The sequence below is a fragment of the Pinus tabuliformis genome, chromosome 4_1 (genome assembly GCF_031772625.1).
Source record: "Pinus tabuliformis cultivar Carrire ecotype Pingquan chromosome 4_1, CPIR1, whole genome shotgun sequence".
NCBI classification, from domain to species: domain Eukaryota; kingdom Viridiplantae; phylum Streptophyta; class Pinopsida; order Pinales; family Pinaceae; genus Pinus; species Pinus tabuliformis.
Genome location: NC_142303.1, coordinates 203,280,606 through 203,303,295, shown reverse-complemented (window position 1 = coordinate 203,303,295; position 22,690 = coordinate 203,280,606). Strand labels below are relative to the sequence as shown.

Genomic DNA, 22,690 nt, shown 5'->3' with positions numbered 1-22,690 from the left:
GCCTTGAGCCACAGTCAATCAAATTAAGAATATATTAACAACGTTTACTCTCTTTAATAAAAAATAAAAAATGCATTCTTTCTTTTCTCATCAAACAATAATCGCTTTTTGTAAGTTTAGCATGACTACATCTTCATCACGTCCAATAATTCACCCGAGTAACTTCACATCAAAAAATGTCTTAACAAAACACCCGATCACCATCTATCAACCCATAAACTTCATTAAACACTAATTATTAAAATATATTTTATGTACATAAATTTAAAATTTAAAATTCATTTTCTTAATAAGAAATTTTAAACTTATTTAATAAATTATCAAAATATCAATTACTCACTTTTGCAAAATTATCAAATAAGATTCTTATTTTAATAACTAAAGTCCTTAAAAGGCCATACCAACCCTACTCTTTGATTGAGATTTCCACAATTCCTTCCTTAGGATGAGTAGGTTGAGTGTTACTCCATATGTTCACATAGGCTTAATTAGCAAGGTTTTTTTCATTAAGATTGAAATTGCTATATATTAATTAACATAAAATTCTTATTTTAATAATTAAAGTCCTTAAAAGGCCATACCAACCGTACTCCTTGATTGAGATTTCCACAATTCCTTCCTTTAGGATGAGTAGGTTGAGTGTTACTCTTCACATAGGCTTAATTAACAAGGTCATTGAAATTATTATATATTAACCTAAAAGTGATATTGGTAAAATATTATTTTATAATTTATATTAGTTTTTAAAATAAAATTTTAATTGATTAATAATAATTACAATAGGTAATCAAAGTAGATTTATGATAAAATGGTATACTAGTAAAATGGAATTCCATTGTGTTAAAAACTGATTTTCAAAAAAAAAAAATAACATTTAAAAATAAACTTAGAAATGATAGAGGCGAAGCAAATGGATGATGAGATGGTGGCCAACTTAAATGGAATTCTAATTTTATTTCTATGCGTGTCCATCACTCATTTCCAATAAAAGAGAGCACATTTAAAAAATTAATTTTATTTCTATGCGTGTCGATCACACATTTCCCATAAAAGAGAGCACATTTGAAAAAATCAGAGGCAAAAATACACCCACTTTCAGCCAAAAAAATTGAAAATGAATTTTCATCTGACGAACACAGTTTGTGTCACCTCACATTAAAAGCCCATCCCCACCTGGAAGAAACGACAATCATTACTGCCGCCCCTAGCCTAGTACTGCTCAGCCGACCAAGTACCATCCATTCACAAAACTCCACATACAATCTGCAGCTCTTGTACGTCACTTGTGTACGAAAGCATGTGCTCCATAACATTCATTCAATTATAAGCCCTAGTTCTCCATAAAATTGCAATTTGCGCTGCTAGTGTCTACTCGTACGCATTTTTTCTATAAAATCTCCCATTCGTTCGTTTCTTCATATTCATTCATCAAAGATCATTCATATGAATATGGATAGCAGGCAACACTTCACCCTCCCAAAATCAGAGGAAGAGGAAGACTGCAACGCTACTCCCGGAGGAGTAGTAATATCATTAGGTTTGCTGAATCCGAATCTTCATTCTCTCATTGAATTAATTAATAAAACCATGGGTTTATTTATTTATTTGATGTGTTCATTGTTTGATTGAATTCGACTTATTGCAGCCGGAAGCAACGTTGAATATTGCAACCAGAGTAGTTATGAGATATGTAGTGAAGAAGAAGAATTGATCAATAGGCTTTACAACCTTGTGGGTGACAGGTACGTGTACCTCTTCTTCACTGTTACACCAACTTTTTTACATCATTGTTACTCAGTTGGTTGAATTGATTTGAGGAATGTATGGGCGCAGGTGGGATTTGATTGCGGGGCGCTTTCCATGGAGAAGAAAAGAGGAAATTGAGAATTACTGTAAAATGAGATACATAGTTACTACCTCTTCTTCACGCTCTTAGACTCTTTATATCTTCACGCCACACTCTATGTAGCACAAAGATTTTGGAGGCTCATTGTATTAGGTCTTGTGTTATTGAATATGTAATTCACTCATTTTCTGTATTAGGTATTTCTCCCAGTAAGTCATCTCCAGAACACCGTTTGATTTTTTATTTTTTTGCTATCTGATCTTCCCGTGCTTCTGTTTCACTTCTGCTCTTAGGACATTATTGTTGTATCAATAAAATCTGTATTATGTTCTTGTATCATGTTATCATGTGTAATTTTTTTAAATGAATTTAAATAATTAATAATATATGTACTGCAGATGCCTAAGAAATATCTATATATATATATATATAACTTAAGGTTCTTCTGAATTACATATAGTTAAATAAAAATTATATATATATATATATATATATATATATAAAGTTGTTTATGCTTTTTAGAAATGATTATAAGTCATTTAAGACTAAAGGGCATCTAAATCTTCAAAATTATATAGTGATAGCAAGGTTCTAAAAGCCATCTAAATCTTTTGTATTTTCTAATTAGTTTAATTTATAATAAATATTTTTATACAATTTAATTATAATAATAATTTTTTTTAATATATTTTTATAGTTTTTCTAATTTTTTATATTTTAATAAAAAATTAATGTTAATAGATGGTCATGATTTATATTACTAATATAATTTTTTATAATTTAATAATAAAAAAATATTAATAGATGATCATGATTTATATTACTAATACTACAGTTGATTTATTAGATTTTAAAAAAATTAAAAGAATATTTAATTTTTTTTAAATTTTTATTTTTATTTTTATATTTACAAAATATTGATAAAAGCTTTTTAGGATATGCTAGTTATGATACCTTAAAAGTTAGGACGATAACTTAAATGGAGGGATAGTCCCATTCTAATATATAGTTTGCAATTGTTTTGGAAATTAATTAATAGTTTTTTTTACCAGATCTATCCAGATTTCAACTTTGATTTGTATGAAGTATTAAAAAAAAAAATCTAAAATATCTCAATGAATCAATATTTTAATCGAACAAAAATGCATTATTATTGAATAATAATAGTATAAGTTTATAATAAACTATTTAAATTAAAATAACTGTAAATTAAATAATATTTTTTTATATTAATATAATTCATAATTAATTTTTTTCGCAATTAAAAAAATTATATTTTTAAATTTTATAATTAGTTTTTATTTATAATATATATATATATATATATATATATATATATATATATATATATTAATAAAATAATTAATAAAATAATATTTTAGAATTCAAGCTTTCGTGATCCATATCTTAATGTATAAAATATTTTTTTGAAGAAATTACATTGAAGATTTTGGTCCACGCTTTTCGAACCAACAAGTGTGGTTCATCTTCAGGACAAGATGAACACACTTGTTGGTTCAAAAGGAGTCTACCAAAATCTTCAATGTGATTTCTTTAGAAAAACATTTTATAGAAAATTATATTTACTATGTTTTTTTTCTTATTACAATGTTTGTGATCTTCCAAATTTGACTTGGGGTATGAGGAGCCATAATCTAGGGGCATATAATCTATCAATATTATGAGAGATAACACTCACCCTAAACCACACTAGGCCTAAATTAACTCATGTCTCCTCCCCTAACACAAAATACAACCACCCATATAAAATTTAATTCAAAATAAACGTATAATAAGCTTTATTATATAAACAATCTCAATGACAACAATAAGGAGCAAGGGTCGAATGGTGAATTTTGGAGATCACCGTAAGGGTTTAGGGTAAAAACCCTAGGTTTTACTGCAGCACTCTCCACAGGCATCTGGCTCTAGGCAACTGACGACCGACAGTTTCTCTGTTTCCGTTGCAGCCGTATCTGTTTCCATCTGCCGACGGTAATAGATAACAGCATGGGCAATATTATGGATGTCGAGGACCTTGATTATATCGAGGACTCTTTCCCCGACCGCGTCATTTTTGGAAACCCTAATCTCACTTCACCGGCTTCTGGCTCCTTTCCCCCATCCGGTCCTGCTTTGAAACCCTTGCAGTAAAAGTCAAGCCTGCGACTCATACCTCTCTGGAAGGTTCACCCGATCCGCTGTCGGATCATCCATCTGCGCCACGAACTGGGAAGCGGAAGGGAAAGTGTGTGAAGGCGACCACAAAGGACATCATCATTCGGTTTGGTGAGACCTTTGCTATCGGGGAAGCTGCATGCATGGCAAACACTGTACTGGTCGGACATGTTCGAGGCAGAGCATATTCAGCAGTCAAACTCACCCTATGGATCCATGAGATTTGGGGAGGTATGCTTAAGGAACTGCCTGAGGTGCAGGTATTGCCTAGGGGTTGGTTCGCACTTCATTTCGCAAAAGAAAACTATACGGACCTGGTCCTCGCAAGGTACTGGCATATTGAGATGGCTCTTGTGCTCCTCAAGAGATGGAGTCCCCTTTTCGACTTAGAGAGGGAGCAAATAGGGGCGGGGCCACTCTGGGTCCGCTTGCCAGGGCTTCCATTGTAGTATTGGTGCGAGGAGGTTTTCATCAAAATTGGAAATGCCCTAGGTACCTACCTGGACCATGATAGAACATTCATGCAATCGAAGAACAGAACCCTAGCCCGCATCCTGGTTCATTTGGATACTCGCGAAGGATTGGAAGAGAAAATCACACTGCAATGGGGGAAATACACCAGGGTTCAGATCCTGGACTATGAAGGAGTCCCCTTTCAATGTAGGAGATGTCACAAAGTGGGGCACATCTTTAAAGACTGTCCACTCATCAAGAAACCAGAGGATCCTCCGAGGGCACCTCCTACTTCTACAAGGAATGATTCGCCGGCTCTGAATCGCTCTCCTATTCCAGGTCCTATCCCTCCGGTCAGCAACATCTCCCCAAGGTCGGTGGAAGTTGTGCATACAACACCATCGGCCCCCCTCACCAAAGCTCAAGCCGCCGTTGAAGCCGCAAAAGTATCGGGTATTTCTCTATCCTCTTACCCTACTTCAGTTGCATTTTGCTCATCTTTTGTATCATCCTCCATAAACACTTCTATGGCTCACTGCTCTATGGTTACACCACCTTCCATCGCCACCACCGCACCATCTTTGCACTCTCTATCAACCACCTCAACCTCACCATCATCAAACCGAAATTCTACATCTCACAATTACAACCTTCGCTCCCGTACACTCCCTGGCGGTACCCCGTCACATTTCGTTGGTTTGGGACTCACCCAACCTGGTTCGGTCATCCTTTCAACTCGATGGAGGAAATCAGACCTATCCAAAGCCATCAATCGGGCAGGGGCAGAGGTCGCCTCTGGCAGACAATCCACTCTAGATGGGGTTCTTAGAGCACTGAACACCTTGGGTAGGGTTCCCCCATGAAGTGTCTCTCATTCAATTGCAAAGGCATGGCTAGTGCTTCCAAGAAACTAGCCTTGCATCTACTTTTTGCAGTAGAGCCTTCTGACATTATCTTGCTCCAAGAAACCCTAGGTGAGGCCGAAATCATCACCAGCTCATTAAGATCTATAACTCCTGGATGGAATTTTTTGGCAATGGATGTTGTGGGTCGATCAAGGGGTCTTGCCATTGGATACAATCCTCGCAACATCAGGGTTTTAGCATCCTGGGGTGGCCATGGTTTCATTGGTTTAGATCTTTTCTCTGTGGAGCTTGGTATCAATCTGAGGGTTATCAACATATATGGTCCCTGCCATCAGCGGGAAAACTTCTGGCAACACCTGCTTGATCTATCGATTTTTTCCCCTGATCACATCATCCTAGGAGGAGATTTCAATTTCTCTTTGGGTTTTGGTGAATCTTGGGGGTCAATGGCACAAGTGTACTCTATTATTGGATATATGACCAACCTCCTGGAAAAGCACAATTTGGTGGATGTTCCCATGAATAAGCCTCTCCCTACTTAGCGAAACAAAAGGGTGGGTGAAGCTGCACTTGCAAGAAGATTAGATCATTTTCTGATAAAGGTCCCCCTTATGAATCAATTGCATCACTACAAACAATGGGTTGGCACAGGGGGCATCTCAGATCACTCCCCCATTTATCTGGAGGTGTTTGGCCCTCATCCTAAGCCAAAAGCTCCATTTAAATTTAACCATGTTTGGCTATAGGATCCTGAGTACATTAACATGGTCTCAGAATACTGGACTGCCAACCTGATTGACAGATATGATTCCTTGACTAAGGGTTTCTGTCACAACCTGTCTCAGCTTAAGCATCTATCTATCAACTGGGAAAAAGAGTAACATCAGAGGGAGGAGTTTCTATTAACACAAATTGAATCTGAGTTGAGCATATTGCTTGATGATCGAAACCTGGGTTTCACTTCAACAGACGAAAAAACTCACCTGATTGAGCTAGAAAACCAAAAGGCTAGGATATTGAAGGAGAAAGAGGAATCTTGGCACCTCAGAAGCAGAGCTATATGGTTAAAAGCAGGTGATGACAACACAAGATTCTTTCAGAACTTTGCAAAAGGTAGAAAAGTATCAAACACTATATGGAACTTACCTCTACCTAATGGGAGAGTAGCTGATTCTTTCAACAAACCCTCCCATCTTGGCACCTCTCACTTCAGGAATCTCTTTAAAAACCCTCCTGGGTCAAATCTGGTTGATATCATTAATGTGGCAGGACACTTTCCTAGATTTGTAAATGATGATGAGGCCGAGGAGCTAATTGCCCCTGTTACTGCAGGTGAAATGGAAGGAACGCTGAAATGGTTCAAAAAGGACAAGAGCCCTAGTCCAGACAGGTGGATGATAGAATTCTATCTTGCATTCTATGAACTACTAGGGAATGATCTGTTAAAAGTTGTGGAAGAATGTAGAATATCCGAATCTCTATACAATGTTGTCAATTTGACCTATATTTCCATTATCCCGAAATCTGATACACCTTCCTCTTTCAATGACTACAGGCCTATCTCATTATGCAACTGTCTATATAAAATCATTTCCAAGGTCATTGCAAATCATCTTCGGCCCATTCTTTCCCGACATATTGCCCCTCAGCAATTTGCCTTTCTTGAGCACCGCCAGATCCATGAAGCCATTGGCTCGGCCCAAGAGGCCATCCACTCGATTTGTACAAAACATCTAAAGGGCATCATCCTAAAGATCGATCTAGCAAAATCTGGATTAAGATGCTTCTCATTCACCTGGGCTTCCCCCATGATTTCATTGCTTGGATTATGCCTTGCATTACCTCCCCTACCTACAGTGTCCTCATCAATGGATCTGCCTCCCATTTCTTTCATGCTGAGAGGGGACTCAGACAAGGCTGCCCCCTCTCCCCCCTTCTCTTTCTGATTGTTATGGATGGGCTTAGTCGTTTACTAGCTTCTGCCAAAAGAGATGGCAGCCTTCGAGGCCTTAAGATTACTGACTCTTGCTTCCTTACTCACCTCCTATTTGTGGATGATGTTCTCATATTCCTAGATGGGAGCATTCGTGACTCTCTCACTTTCTCCAAAATTCTCTCCCTCTTCTCGTCGGCTACAGGTATGTAGGCAAATCATGGAAAATCTACCATTACCTTAGCCCTCACTTCCATCCAAGAGTCACAGCTTGCACATCAACATTTCCCTTATTGCATCATACCCCTGGATAGGGGGTTCAAATACTTGGGATTCTGGATAAAGCCTCTCAGCCAAAAAATTGCAGATTGGGTTTGGCTTGTCACCAAGCTGGAAAAGAGGCTTTCAAACTGGAGTCATAGATACTTATCCAGGGCTGGCAGATTAGTGCTCATCAAATCAGTTCTTGAGGCCACCCCTGTTTTTTGGATGGCACTAGCATGGATCCCCAGGAACATTCTGGCCCGATTACAACAACTATGTAGCAGATATCTCTGGAACGACCACCAAGACAAAAGGATATTTGCTTGGGTCAGCTGGAATAAGATAGCCTTGCCTAAAAAATGGGGAGGCTGGGGACTAAAAGACCTACCCCTCTTTGCACAAGCCCTGGCTGCAAAAATGGGCTGGACTCTACTGACTGGACAGAATCTATGGACTACAATTTCATATCACAAGTACATTTGGCCACAACAAATCATGGATTGGGTCCTTTTGCCGAGCTGGCCTAAAACAAGTATTTCAACTATATGGAAGGCTCTCCTTCACTCCCTGCCTAGCATCAAGGACAACCTCGTTTGGAGAATAAATGATGGATCAAAGGCTCACATTGGATTGGATCCCTGGACTGGAGGAGGTGGTAGATTTAAACTATCAAGAGAGCTCATCCAACACCTACATTCTCATGAGATCAAGGTTATAGCACACATAGTGGACCCACAGAACACCAACATTTTCTCTCAAGGTTGGAAATCTGCCCAGCAGTTTGATATTCCCCCACAGTGGCAGCAGGAATGGCATGAATACATAAATGCTTTATGTGAATCACACATCAGGATCAAAGAAGGACCAGATGAACTTGTCTGGTGTCTAGCTGAAAATGGTATATATTCTCCAAAGTCTGGATACCTCAACCTGATCTCTCACAAACAGCCGGAGCAGACTATATTTTGGTGGAAGAGTATCTGGAAACTAGTATCACCACCAAGAACTAGACTATTCTTTTGGTGTATTCTCAGAGATAAAGTTCCCACGGGCGAGTCTCTTACTCATCGATCCTTCCATGGCCCTCACTGGTGTGTCTTATGCAAGAATTCTTCTAAATCGACTCTACATTTATTCCTTAAATGCAATTCCCTCATCAATCTATGGCAAAATATATCCACATCTATTCATTTTTCCGGGCATTGGGAGGGTGATAACATTGATCGAGCATGGGAAAACTGGTGCAATCATCATCATGGCACAAAATTACAATGTCTCCCCTTAATCATCAGCTGGCATATATGGCTGGCTCGAAACCGAGTTATATTTGATGACAGACCTATTTGTTGGCCACATATTACAGCCCAAATAATATCTACCTATCTCGAGTTACCTGAGCCTCATCATCCTCGGCCCCATAGGCCACTTGATCCTGCACCTATAGACAAAAATTCTCCTTGGGCATTTTTTGATGGTGTTGCACAGCACCATGGATGTGGCGGTGGTTTCATTCTATACATAAATGATCAGTATTACTACAAAGTAAAGATGGGGCTAGGCGAAGGAACAAATAATTTCGCAGAGCTCATTACTCTCCGTCATCTTCTGCATTTTACATTGGGTCATAATTGCATGAATATAAACATATACGGTGACTCAAATATCATAGTAAATTGGTTCAACGATATTACTGTTTTTCACTCAGACACACTCAGCAATATTCTGGATGAAGTGATTTTGTTCAAGGCACAGTTTAACTCTATTTCATGCAATCACATTTACAGGGAACATAACAGTTGTGCTGACGGGCTTTCCAAGGAGGCCACGACACTTCCCCGAGGAGAGTGGATGATACAAGAACAACGAGGCCCCAATGAATATCATTATTATCATCGGCCTTACATTGATCAAATCTACCACAGGGCAGAGAGCCCTTAGATCTCAGTTTCATTTTGGTAAATTTTGATGTACATGCTTGGCTCATACATTGTATATATTTTTTACAGGCTATATATCTAGTGTATATAAGCAGAAACTCTCAGCAAAGACATTACCCTACGTGGTATATGTGGACTCTACTGTAGATTACAGTCATATAAATAGCATCTTTTTTATAATTTATAGAAGATAGTGACTAAACACCCTGCGTTGTGATGAATGCTCAAGAAGCACAAAGTTTTTGACAAACTGAAATTTTTTTATCAATGCCCTTAACGGCAAGAATGATATAGCATATGCTAATAGCATCTACAACGTGTAATTTTACAAATCATAATGAAAGATTATGATTTTTCCAGTGGAAAAAAAAAAGCTTTATTATAAAAATAATTCTACGTTGTACAAACAATTTGTATCATCCTCCTGGATTTGGTGTGTAGTTTAGCCACCATCTTACAAATACTAAAGACGTAAAAATTTGTCTAGTGGGTAGAGTAGTCTCTATTGAGTAGCCGTTCAACTATGATAAGTTTACTGTGCTGTATTTTTCTACGAATTGAAATGGTCAGGAAACGGCCGTCGGGAGAAATAGAAATAGACCGAGTGAACGTAATCACAATGATGATATGAAAGGTCACAATTCCTCCTCAGGGTAAAATACTTTTTGTTTGTTTTTTTGGTGTGTTTATTGGTTAATAATTTTTTTAATTCATTATAAAAAATAAATTATATTAAATCAAATAATTATAATTAATTTAAATCTATATATTAAAATTTAAATTTAAATGAAAAATAGATTTATGTTTTTTTAATTAATTTTAAATTAAGAATGAAATAAATTACATATATTTTATATTAAAATAAATAAATGAATAATAACATTTAAATCCAATATCACTAAAAACACACTTCCTTAGAATGCATATTGACTTTTTATTTTTTTGTGCTATTTTTTATTAAAAATAATAAAATAATAATACATAACATGGTAAAGATAGATAAAGAAACCCGGTGAAAAATGCGGGAGAGTTGAAGCGAAGCGAATAGGGTTACAGAAATCAATAGAGTTCGTCTCCAATGGAGGGCGGCAGAGGAGGGAGCTCGGCTCCCTCCTACAAAGACGTTGTTGCCAGTAGAAGTAAATCACCGATGGGGAATAGTAAAGGTTGTATGAATGAAAGGAACAGGGATAATGAAAAGGAAGTAGATGGGACCAAAACCAAGGAAAACAGTTGCACAAAGGACAAAGAGGAAGAAGACAAAAGTCAGGGTTCAAGAGACAAAAAACAAAAAGGACCTTGCAAACCAAAAGCAAAAATCTCTCCTAGAGTAATATTAAATGATCCTGCTCTGCAGGCGCACAGGGAACACATGGGGACCTACGCCATTATCTGCAAATTCATGGGTCTATGGCCCACTGAAAAAGCTTTACAGACATGGATCAAGTATCACTGGAAACCCAAAGGAAGCATTGACCTACATCTTGGGTCAAAGGGATTCTTCACAGTGGTATTCTCAAACATCGAAGACAAAGATAGAATATTCGAAGGAGGACCCTACTTTTTTGCAGCAGCTGGTCTCTATATGAGGCCATGGAGGATGAAATTTGTCCCAGAGCTGGAGACTTTCTCTTCAATTCCAGTGTGGGTAAGGCTTTATTCTCTACCTCTTGATTATTGGCAAACTGAATCACTAGCTGCCATTGGTAATAAACTAGGACATTTTTTCAAAGCTTCTGAAGCCACAAGAAGAGGAAAATACACCTCCTTTGCAAGGATATGTGTGGAAATGGATCTTTCAGGAGCGCTTCCAGATGAAGTTATCCTGGAAGTTTTTGATGAGGAGTGGGTGTAGACAGTGGACTACGAGCATATCCCTTTCAGATGCCGTAAGTGCCATGAACATGGACATTTGTTCAAAGACTGCCCTCTCAATAAAGTAGACAACAACGATAAAATTAATACAACGAAGGACATAGGAAGCTTTCATAAAGTGGCCAGTAGAGGAAAAGGAGGAAAAAAGGGGCTTAAGCACCAATATAACAAGGGGCAGAATGTCAATCAGAACAAGTTTCAAGTGCTAGAAGAGAATGAAGAAATCACAAGAGAAAACCAATATCAGGAGGAAGGTACTAATAAAAAAGAAAAAGAAAAGGAAAAAAACAATCTCAAGAGATTGGTTCTCAAAAAGAAGTGATGATAAGTGAAACAGAAATGGAGATGGACCAAGAAATGACCCAAAGTGAAACAGATCTGGAAGATCATGAACTACAAGAAATTCTCGACAAGGAAAACCTGAATCTGGAAGGATTCCTAGTGTAGGGAATCATGAACTACAAGAAATTCTCGACAAGGAAAACTTGAATCTAGAAGGATTCCTAGTGCAGGGAACTAAAGGAGGAATAGATTCACTGCCTCAAGAAGAATGCAGCAGGATACAACAGTTGTTTTTATGGAAAACTCAAGAAAGAGGGCTAGATAAAGGTAAAAATATTCACAAACAAGAGCACAGAGGGGTGAAAACAATGAAATCAACTCCAGGATTAGCTACTAGAAATCCAGGAAAGAAGAGGGGCAGAAAAAAGCAAAATGAGCTCTTGATGGAGTGTGGAAAGCTAATGATAGATTCCGATAAGATGAAAGATCTAACTAGTTACTCCTTTACAAATCTTTAATTATGAAGTTCATATCTTGGAATATCAGAGGTCTAGGAAGTAAAAGAAAACAAAGAATGCTAAGTAACAGAATGAAGCTAGCAACGCCGGACATAATCTTCATTCAAGAAACAAAATGCTCCATTCAGAAATTAAAACAAATCCATAGCAAATGGCTTAATAGATTTGAGTTTCTAGAAGTTAAAGAAGAGAACATTGTTAGGGGCATTCTCACTCTATGGAACCCCCAAAGAGTCAACATAATAGATGCAGAGGCATCAAGAAATTATTTATCTATTATCATTCAACCAGTGGGGGTGTCGGACACCTTCCTGGTTACGAATGTTTATGGTCCTCAACGAATAGATGAGAAACTCAAATTTCTTGACTCCCTGGTTGATCTCAGAAGTAGACATGAAGAAATCCCTTGGGTCATGGGAGGAGATTTCAACATGATTAAATCTCTTTCAGAAAAAAAAGGAGGTACCAGAATGCTAAGCAAAGATTCCTTAGTGTTCCAATCATTCATAGAAGATATGAAACTGGTTGACTCTGAAATGCACAACAGCCTTTTTACTTGGAATAACAAAAGAGGAGGTGATGCCCAGGTTGCCTCCAAGTTAGACAGATTTTTTATCTCAGAGGAGCTGATGCTCACTAATAAAGAAATAACTACCAGTGTTCTCCCATTTGGAGGCTCTGATCACTGGCCAATTCAATTAGAGATCAAAGGGATCGATGCTCCCAGGAATAGACCCTTCAGATTTGAAAATATCAGGCTCTCCCACCCAGATTTCATCAACAACATTGAAAAATTGTGGTTAGAAGATCTGCAGATCCAAGGCACCAAAATGTTCCTCCTTCATAAAATACTAAAGCACATCAAACTCAGACTCAAAGATTGGAACAAGAAGGAGTTTTGCAATATTTTCGTAGACAAAAAATCAGTGGAAATTAAACTACAGGAACTAAACCAAGCATTTATCACAGATGGTTTTGATAAAATCATAAGTGAACAAGTTGATAAACACAATCAAGAATGGGAGAATTTATGCAAACAAGAGGAAATCTTTTGGAGACAAAAGTCTAGAGTTCAATGGCTCAAAGAAGGTGAACGAAACACCAAATTTTTCCACAGATCTACCATGGCCAACAGAGTGCACAATAGAATCTCTTCGATATTGAACGAGAATGGGGAGCTTCAGACCTCCCATAAGAATATCGAAGCGGTGTTGGTACGGAATTTCAAAGGCATCACAAAAGAAAATAATCTAGACAGAGAACATTACATCAAGGAAATTACAAAAAATATCCCTAAAATGGTGTCTAGAGAGGATAATTTTAACTTGAATAAACCAGTAACTGAAGAAGAAGTCAGTGAGCTTATCAAAGACATGCAGAATGGCAAAGCTCTAGGTCTAGATGGTTTTAATGTGGACTTTTTCAAGGCCTGCTGGAATGTTGTCAAATAGGATATTCTGAATGTTGTAGAGGACTCCAGAAGAAACAGGACCATTCTGAAAGCCCTCAACACCTCCTTCATCTCCCTAATCCCCAAACAGGACTCAGCCCTGACTCCTGATAAATTCAGACCCATCGCTTTATGCAATGTTGTTTACAAAATTATTTCCAAGATTTTGGCTAGCAGACTCAAACCTCTTCTTCCGTCTTTAATTTCAGGGGAACAATCTGGTTATGTGGAAGGAAGACAAATTCTAAACAACATTATCCAAGCTCATGAGGTAGTTCATACGCTTACCAGCAATAGGCAGGCTGGTATGATCATGCAATTAGATATTGCAAAAGCGTATGACAAGGTGAACTGGATTTACATTAAGAAAGTCCTTATTGCTTTTGGGTTTGATCACTACTGGGTCATATGGGTTATGGCTCTGGTTACTTCTTCTAGCTTTTCAATTCTAGTGAATGGCTTGCCCTCAGAAATCTTCACTCCTTCCAGAGGCCTCAGGCAGGGAGACCCACTCTCTCCCTTTCTCTTTATTCTCATGATGGAAGGTCTGGGCAGAACCATCAATCAAGCCAAAGTCTTAGGAAAGATCAAGGGCCTCCAATTAACGGAGAATGGTCAAGCAATTACTCACCAACAATTTTTGGATGACACCATGCTGTAGGGTATCTCCACAGTCAAAGAAGCTTCAGTGTACAAACAAATCCTAAATGACTTTGCCTTGGCTACAAGTATGGAAGTTAACCTCTCCAAATCAAAAACAAAATTCTTAAATACTAATATTGCAATTCAGAGGAATATCTCCAGAATTCTGGGCTTTCAAAGGGATTCCCTACCTTCAAAGTATTTGGGAATTCCCCTGACAGCTAAACCATTGCATAAAAGTATTTGGGAACCAGTGCTCAACAAGATGCATGACAAAGTCAAAAAATGGACTTTCAGATCGTTGAACCTAGCTGGAAGGTTGATTCTGACAAAGGTTGTTCTACAATCTATCCCTGTTTTCTTTTTATCAGCCCTTCCAGCTCCCAAAGGGGTCTTACAACAATTTAGGAACATCCAGAGAGACTTCCTTTGGGGCAAGGAGGAAACAAGGAAGAAATGGGCCCTTGTTTCTTGGGATAAAATTTGTAAACCCAAATGTCACGGAGGTCTAGGCTTAGATGATCAGGAGATTCTGAGTAATGTTTTAGGAGCCAAGCTCTGGTGGAGGTGGGTAAAAGAACCAGGGGCTCAATGGGCTAAACTATGGAAGGAAAAATATGCAAGCAACTAGCAAACAAGTGATCTTATAAGAATGTCTGGACACATAAAAGGCTCTTACATCTGGAATAAAGCCTCGGAAAACAGAAGCATGGTACAAAACAATAGTTTCTAGGAAATTAGAGCAGGAGATCTAGCCCTCTTCTGGGAAGACAAATGGAAACAAGAACCAACGCTGATAAGAGAGGACTTTATAAGCCTCAAGTAGGAAACAGATTCCCAAGGATTAATAAAAGTTAAATATTTTTGGAATCTTCCTCATGACTCTGGGAAGTGGAGAAACTGGAGGAAAATAGACTGCAGAGAGGACAGCCCCATAAAAGCAAAAGTAGAGGAACTCATGAGCATGTTAAAACAAAGAAAGATCTTGGTAACAGAGGGGCAGGATCAACTAAGATGGGGCCTCAATAAAGAAGGTACCTTTAACATCAAGGAAGCAAAAAGAATTAGCCTGAACCTAGATCCCTGTGTTTTGGTGAAATCTTGGCAACAACTTTGGAGCCACCCAGGGTGGATGAAGATCAAGCTTTTCATGTGGTTAGTTCATCACAAGAAAATACTAACTTGGGATAATATTCAGAAAAGGGGGGTTATTGGGCCTTCTAGATGTCAGTTATGTGAAGCTCAAGAGGAGACAATGGAGCATATTCTTAACAGCTGCACCTACACCACCTGGTTGTGGGATTCTTTTAACACCATGTTTCAACAGACAGACATAGATAAAGATAGCATCATTAATACCTTGAATAGGTGGAGAAAAACTTTTCGGAGTATGAGATTCTTAATCTGGCCTGGACCTTTACGCCAAGCTTCATCATCTGGAATGTTTGGAAAGAAAGGAACAAAATAATTTTCAAGGATGAAAAAACTACTCCTCTTCGCCTGATGGATCTGATCTTGAAGCAGATGAAGGAGAAAGTTTCCACCATTGTGCGCAGCTATCCCAAGAATCCTCCCACAGCGAATGAATTGAGAACTCTCAAGCATCTGGGCATGTAAGAGATCATTCACCAGGGACTCAGTAGAAAGAAAAGAGATTTGGAAATGGAAAAGGAGTTCTGGCATCCTCCACCGAAAGGTTATCTGAAATGCAATATTGATGGTGCTTCAAAAAGAAACCCTAGAATAGCAGGTTACGGTGGGGTGTTAAGAGATGAAGAAGGAACTATAATCTTTACTTTCCATTGCCATTTAGGCATAGCCACCAACAACATGGCTGAACTAATGGCATTGGAACATTGTCTAGAGCTTCTCAAACTAAATCACAATGCAAATGTCATTATCGAAGCAGACTCAGAGATATCAATAAATGCGGTAAAGAGAATCAGTTGTGGAACAGTGCCAGAAAGTGTCTCAAAACACTGGAAACTAATTCAAGTGTACCAAAGAATTCAAAATCATCTCCGGAGTCTTTGAACTGTTAGCTTTAATCATGTTCGTCAGAAAGCCAATAAACTAGCGGATTTACTAGCCAACCAAGGAGTGATTAATTCAGAATGCAGGATTGAGATGAAGTGGTAGGAGTCGCCTCAGAGCAGATTAAAAGCTCTCTGCAATGAACAAGCGGTAGAGGACAGAGAAACTTTTAGACAGTGGGCCAGAGGGAAAGACACGGAATGAAGCTTCTTATGCAAGTTCAAACACAATACTTCGGTTGGAATTTTGAAGAAGGGAAAACTCTGAGCGGTTACATTATCCTTTGGTATAAGTTACCCAGGCTCCTTTCTCCTTCGATTTGCAACACAGTGTTTAATTTACAGTTGGCAGTTGTTTCTGTTACGAGTCCCGAGGTTAGCATCCGCGGGAAGGCAGGCCAGATCCTTCCAATGACGGAAATTCTCCTGCATTCCTCTTTCGGAATGAAAAACCACGCTTTAAGCGGTTTCCGGTTGATCGCTTGTTGGTATACGACCAAAGTCCCACATTGACTAGAAGTGGGGAGGATCATGGGTATATAAGGATGGACAAATATCTCCATTGGTATGAGGTCTTTTGGGGTAAAGCCCAAAAACAAATCCATGAGGGCTTAGGCCCAAAGTGGACAATATCATACCATTGCGGAGATATGTGGTGTCCAGAGTCCTAACAAGTGGACGGATGGATAATAATTTGAGGGGAGGCTCGATGGTCCTTTGTTCGAGGGGAGGATTGTTGGTATACGACCAAAGTCCCACATTGACTAGAAGTGGGGAGGATCATGGGTATATAAGGATGGACAAATATCTCCAATTGTATGAGGCCTTTTGGGGTAAAGCCCAAAAACAAATCCATGAGGGCTTAGGCCCAAAGTGGACAATATCATACCATTGTGGAGATATGTGGTGTCCAGAGTCCTAACATCGTTGAGGGTTTGAATGGTAAGCGGTTTGGTTTTTTTGTGAGCGATCCCACTAGGATCTCAACATGTGGCGAGGGTGGGGTATGTAATACCACCCTTCATCGTGCCTTAAAGCTCGAGCAGCTTGGCTTCCTGATTTTTCTCCGAGCCGTCCATTTCTGTAGAGGGATTCGACGATCAGATTTGGCCGAGTATTTTTGTGGGGCCGCTTGTACTTTCCCGCTAAGCACGGTAATGATGGTTGGGATCGCGGAGTTCAACTATGGGTTATTGGTTAACCGAGGGTATCTTTTGAGTGGTTAGCTTATCCTTTAGTCAGTGTGGAGGGCCTTTTCTATGGCAGAATGCCCTTGTTTTTTCCGAAGTCCATGACAAAGTCAAGTTTTTTGTATATATTGTAACATTTCTTTTGGTATAATGGAATAGAAGGGTAGTCTCTTGCATCAACAAAAAAAAAGATAGATAAAGAAACCTAAAAATATTATGTACTCTTAATTTCCATATCTCCTATACTAATGTGGTGAGAATAGATAACTCGGGTTTCAAATCTTCACTGCTACATTATTTGAAAAAATAACAACTAATTAATTTAATATTATGAAAATATATGTCATATTTATATGGGATTTGGGAAAATAAAAAATAAACAAACAAATAAAGTGTGAAGAAGGATAAAAGTGTGAAGAAGGTATTACAATTATTCTCACTTTACTCTTTTTCTCCATGTAATGCACAATGCAGAACAAAAGTGTGAAGAAGATATTACAGTTATTCTCACTTTACTCTTCTTCTCCATGTAAGGTGATAAAAGTGTGAAGAAGGTACTACAATTATTCTCACTTTACTCTTCTTCTCCATGTAAGGCACAACACAATAAAGAGTCCCCTGCCTTGCAATGCTCAGGTTGATTCAATTCAGATCAACCCATGAACAACAAAATATATTTTTTATGTATAAATGAAAACATTGTCAAGCCTATTTATCAAATTTTGTTCTTTAGAAGAGATATCATGAGGATCACACCCACTGATCTTTCAATATTGCATTGCACGTTGCTTCCACCTGCTATATGTTGAATTTAATGAATCAATGAACACAATAAATAAGCTAGAAATAGATGAGGCAAATTGTAACACCCCTCCACAATTACTTATGACTTCTCATTCAATTTATATTGGCTATAAAAGCTAAAAAGACTAATGATATGACATGTTGATGTAAATATTTATTGTAAGTAATGAAAGAAAAAATTAATTTTGGACTTGTTAACATTCTTAGAAATGTGTTAAAGGTTGTCATATAAGATTTAACTCCTAACTATGAGAAAATAATTGGAAACAGTTATGCCCAAGAAGTGGGAGGAACCAAAAAAAGAAAAAAACATCCTCCTTTGTGAGAAAATAATTGGAAACAATTATGCCCAAGAAGAAGTGGCAAGAACCAAAAAAGGAAAAAAAAAATCCTCCTTTGGTCACACTTAGACAAACTGTAGGTTGTGCAAACCACCAAGAAAACACATGATTATAGAAAAACATCATGAGGGGAAATATGTGAAATGTATTTGGAAGTGCAACCAAAGAAGAGTTCCCTCAAATTAGGGATTTGTTATAAATTGGTTCCTTGGTATTGCGGGCCATTTGAGATACTAGCTAGAGTGGTGTCAGTGGCTTATCAATTAGGTTTACCAGCTCATGTTAAAGTTCACAACATATTTCATGATTTTTGTGAAAGAAACATATATCTGATCCTAATCATATAATTATTAGGAATGTTGTACGGGTTGAACCGGAAGGAGAATTCCAGATTGAACTTATACATATTTTGGATCGAAGGGAAAATACTCTCTAAAACATAACCATTTCGCAATTCAAATTGCAATGGAAGCACTTTAGGTTTGAAGAGGCCATCTGAGAATTGGAAAAATACATGAGAGAGGCTTTCCCTATGTTATTCCAAAGAACAAGGGAAATCGAAAACACCGAGGATGATGTTCCTTTAAGGGGATGGGAGATATAATACCCCTAGTTAATCATTCATGACTTCTATTTTTTTAAATTATGACTGAAAAGTTAAAAAGTCTGGAAAAAGATTGGTTGATGTAAATATTTATATTTTGTTGTAAATAAGAAAAGAAAAAATGTTTGCAGTTAATACTCTTAAGAATGTGGTAAGGGTTGTTAGGTGGAACTTAACTCCTAATTATCAAGGAAACATTTGGAATTAATTATGCCCAAGAAGAGAGCAAAAAACTAAAGAAGATTGTTTTTTCCATTTGCGTTATTTAGCTGAATAGAACTACAGAACATAAGAAAAAAAATCACATGATTGGAGATAAATGTCATGAAACTAGCTCTATATAGGAATCTTTTGGGAGGGAAAGACAGTGATTCCTAAATATAACTAGTGGGGAAAAAATAGTAGTTAGAACTCAAAGAAACAAAACAAGGAGTTGGTTTAACAGTTAAAGAGAAATAATTCCCGAAAAATAAAATTGTAGAACTATTTCTCTGACAGAAAGGAGTGGAGCTCGAGGGTAGCTAGCTGAGATAACTAGATTATGGTTTGGAGGACCCTGATATCTCTTTACACATTCCCAAGAAAAAAATAGATAAGTATCCTATTCAGATTAAATTTCTTATTGAATGGTTATGACAGAGAAAGTAGAAAAGAAAATAAGTTGGAATTTGTGTAAATTATGGTATAGATCTAACTTGTAACAAGTGAGACTACATAAGTAAATGTGAAGGCTACAATGTTAAACAAGGTAATTTTTTTTAGAGAACTCTCGAAATGTTTGTTTACAAAGGTAATGGTTTTTGTAAAAGAAAGGTAATATAGTTGTTCTCTTGAACTAGTTTATTAGTTGGGATTTTTCTAGGTTTTCATGATTAAAGAATAAACAAGTGATGTAGTTCAAGAAAAATCTACAAATAAATATGTATGTGTACAGTAGACCTTACATATAAAAGGTTAAATAAATAAAGAGTGAAGCGAGGTTTACCTCAGAGGTAGGTGGACAGGTTGAATACCAACTACTCTGATTTGGTTAGAGTCCAAGGTTCTAGATAAATTAGGTCATAAGAGAAGGAAGGACCCATGACAGGCCCCTCCAGATCTCCTAGACTATGTTTTTATATTTTGAAATATATAAATTTATAGCATATAAAAGTATAAGTTGTCTTTTGGTTACTCTAATAATATAATGCGTAGAAGTGCAGAAGTTGAGCAGATAACGTTATAGATCAGAAATAGAAAGAAAAAGAATACAACTCTTCTTGAAAACACATTTACAATTCATTGATTATTTATTTTATTGTCCATAGAACTTAAAAGTAGGATGATACTTTAAACTGAAAAGGAGAGTATTTTGTTATGCATAAATTTTAAAGTACTGCAAGGAGAAAAAGAAAAAGTGTGTTCTTTCATTTCCATATCATATATAGTGACACTAGTATGCTAAAATATAATAAAGAATTTACTAAGAGAAAAGAAACATTATTGTACATTATTGTAAACAATTTACATAGTCAAAATTTATTAAACAAAATTTCAAATTTATATCACAGAGCAAATATCATGTGTGGACAGTCCTCAAGAAATGACCAAAACTAAATTGAAATGAGACATTTTACAATAAACAAGTACATTAAGTGCCACAACCTTGACACTAAGAGAGGAAATCCCTAAGAAAAAGCCGAGAATAGGATTAAGGGAATTTATTAGAAAAAAATAAAATTTCTTCGGTCATCTGGCCATACACATTAAATAATACAAATACATAAATATATGCAGTCAGGAGAGTTCGTAGAACTTGTTTAGAAGCATGGTCGAGTGTAAGGCTCGAATAAAAAAGTAAAGAGAACCATTGTTGTTCAAACCCTAATAAATGGAAACCCAACAAAGGGTCTTGTGCTCATGGTCGAAGAACCCTCGATAAGAATTAAAGACCTCGTAAGAAGCTGGAGATTTGCAGGTAAAATAATTACTCCATAAAGAAAGAACCCTTAATATGGTAGTCGTAACCAAAGGTTATTCCTTCCAAGGAAATAGTCAAACCTGCAAGGAACAAGAAGAAATAAAAGTTAGAACTCTCAGGAAAATTAAGTAATTACAAAAAAATGAGAGGTAGAATACACATAAACAAACACTTAGCACAGTTGCAGTCAAAGAGAATCAATTATACCTTAAATACAAGACACTGAGTTTCACCATTCTGCACCTGAAATCACAGAGAAAGACATTAAAATAAGAGAAAAGTTGAATCATTGACACTCGAAGTAAGAGTCAACTCAAGGTTTGGCAAGTTCTATTTTACCTGAAATGAGTATGGTGAAAATAACTAGCTCTAGTAACCTTAGAACCAAAGAATAGCAGTTGGAAGAACCCCGGTCTACGAGAACACCTCAACAAAGTTATGGAAGTCTGGTAAACCTGAGTAGAGACAAGGAAAAATAGTTGTCGATGTAAAATTAGATGGGGTAGGATGAGAGAAGTCCCAGAGTTGCAGAGCTCATTCTCGAGTGAAAGGAGGAGAAAATGAGACATGGAAATCGGTGAGGGTAAGGGTTATTACACCAAAACACTCTAAATCCCCTCATCCATCGATCTAAACCTTATAATGTGTGTACCGTCGATGACCAAACATCATGTTAGGTGCACCATATTCGATGAAAAGTTCAAATGTGTTGCCACGTAGGGATTGATATGATTCACAGCTTACAAGGTCTATAGAACCTTCTGACATTAATTTTGATAGCTATCGGGTTTCACTGCAATGATAATATTAATTTAGACATTCCCCTTACAAACATGTCGAGGTGGTTTTGAAATGATATAAACCTTGTACAAAACTTGATGTGCCGTTGAATGCCATTATGGTTTCATAGTCCCACTATGAACGACCAATTAAAAACCCTCCCAGGATATGATGAAACCCTTGTAACTTAAGTTATAAGTGGTTAATCGTGAGGGTCAATTATCACATCACATATTGCTAGGAGAGCAAAACCTTCTTATAAGTAAAAATTATAAAGTTATAATGTTGTCCATACAAAGAAGGCAAAAATATATATATATATAAAAGAAAAAAAAAAGGAGAAAGTAGAGACTCTAACATATAGGTGTACAAATCAAAGTCCAAATCATATTTGTGGAAAAATGATTAGTTGATGTCAAGTGATTTCAAGGTAAGCTTGTGATTTTGTTGAGCATAAGCCATTATACTTATGCATATATAGTTATTACTATTTGGCTTTCTTGAGACAGAAATAATTTATATTTTGTAAATTTTCTTGTCATTGAATGTTTTAAAAGAAAAAAAATATGTTCCTCTAACATACTAATGGGTTATTAAGCAGTTCTAATGAGGGATGTTATATGGGCCAATAGGCACAAGCCCCTACCAAAGAATTATTAAACATAATGAAAGACCCACGAACAAAAATAACAAACCTTAATGTTGGACATGAAAGATTGTAGAAGGAAAGTGTA

The 22,690-nt window shown here is 37.1% G+C and overlaps 1 protein-coding gene across 1 annotated transcript; it reads left to right on the top strand.

The window, feature by feature from the left end:
- Positions 1-1,388: 1,388 nt before the first annotated feature.
- LOC149174927 (MYB-like transcription factor ETC3) lies at positions 1,389-2,030 on the top strand. The gene is made up of 3 exons (XM_089422716.1): positions 1,389-1,537; positions 1,646-1,742; positions 1,834-2,030. The coding sequence occupies exons 1-3, from the start codon at positions 1,444-1,446 to the stop codon at positions 1,934-1,936; spliced, it is 294 nt and encodes a 97-aa protein (XP_089278842.1). The 5' UTR covers positions 1,389-1,443; the 3' UTR covers positions 1,937-2,030.
- Positions 2,031-22,690: the final 20,660 nt, after the last annotated feature.

Excerpts from the sequence above, each read along its gene's own strand:
- LOC149174927 (XM_089422716.1), top strand. The coding sequence starts at position 1,444 with ATGAATATGGATAGCAGGCAACACTTCACCCTCCCAAAATCAGAGGAA. Across the intron at positions 1,538-1,645 it reads AGGAGTAGTAATATCATTAG|CCGGAAGCAACGTTGAATAT; the intron begins GTTTGCTGAATC and ends GACTTATTGCAG. Across the intron at positions 1,743-1,833 it reads TACAACCTTGTGGGTGACAG|GTGGGATTTGATTGCGGGGC; the intron begins GTACGTGTACCT and ends GTATGGGCGCAG.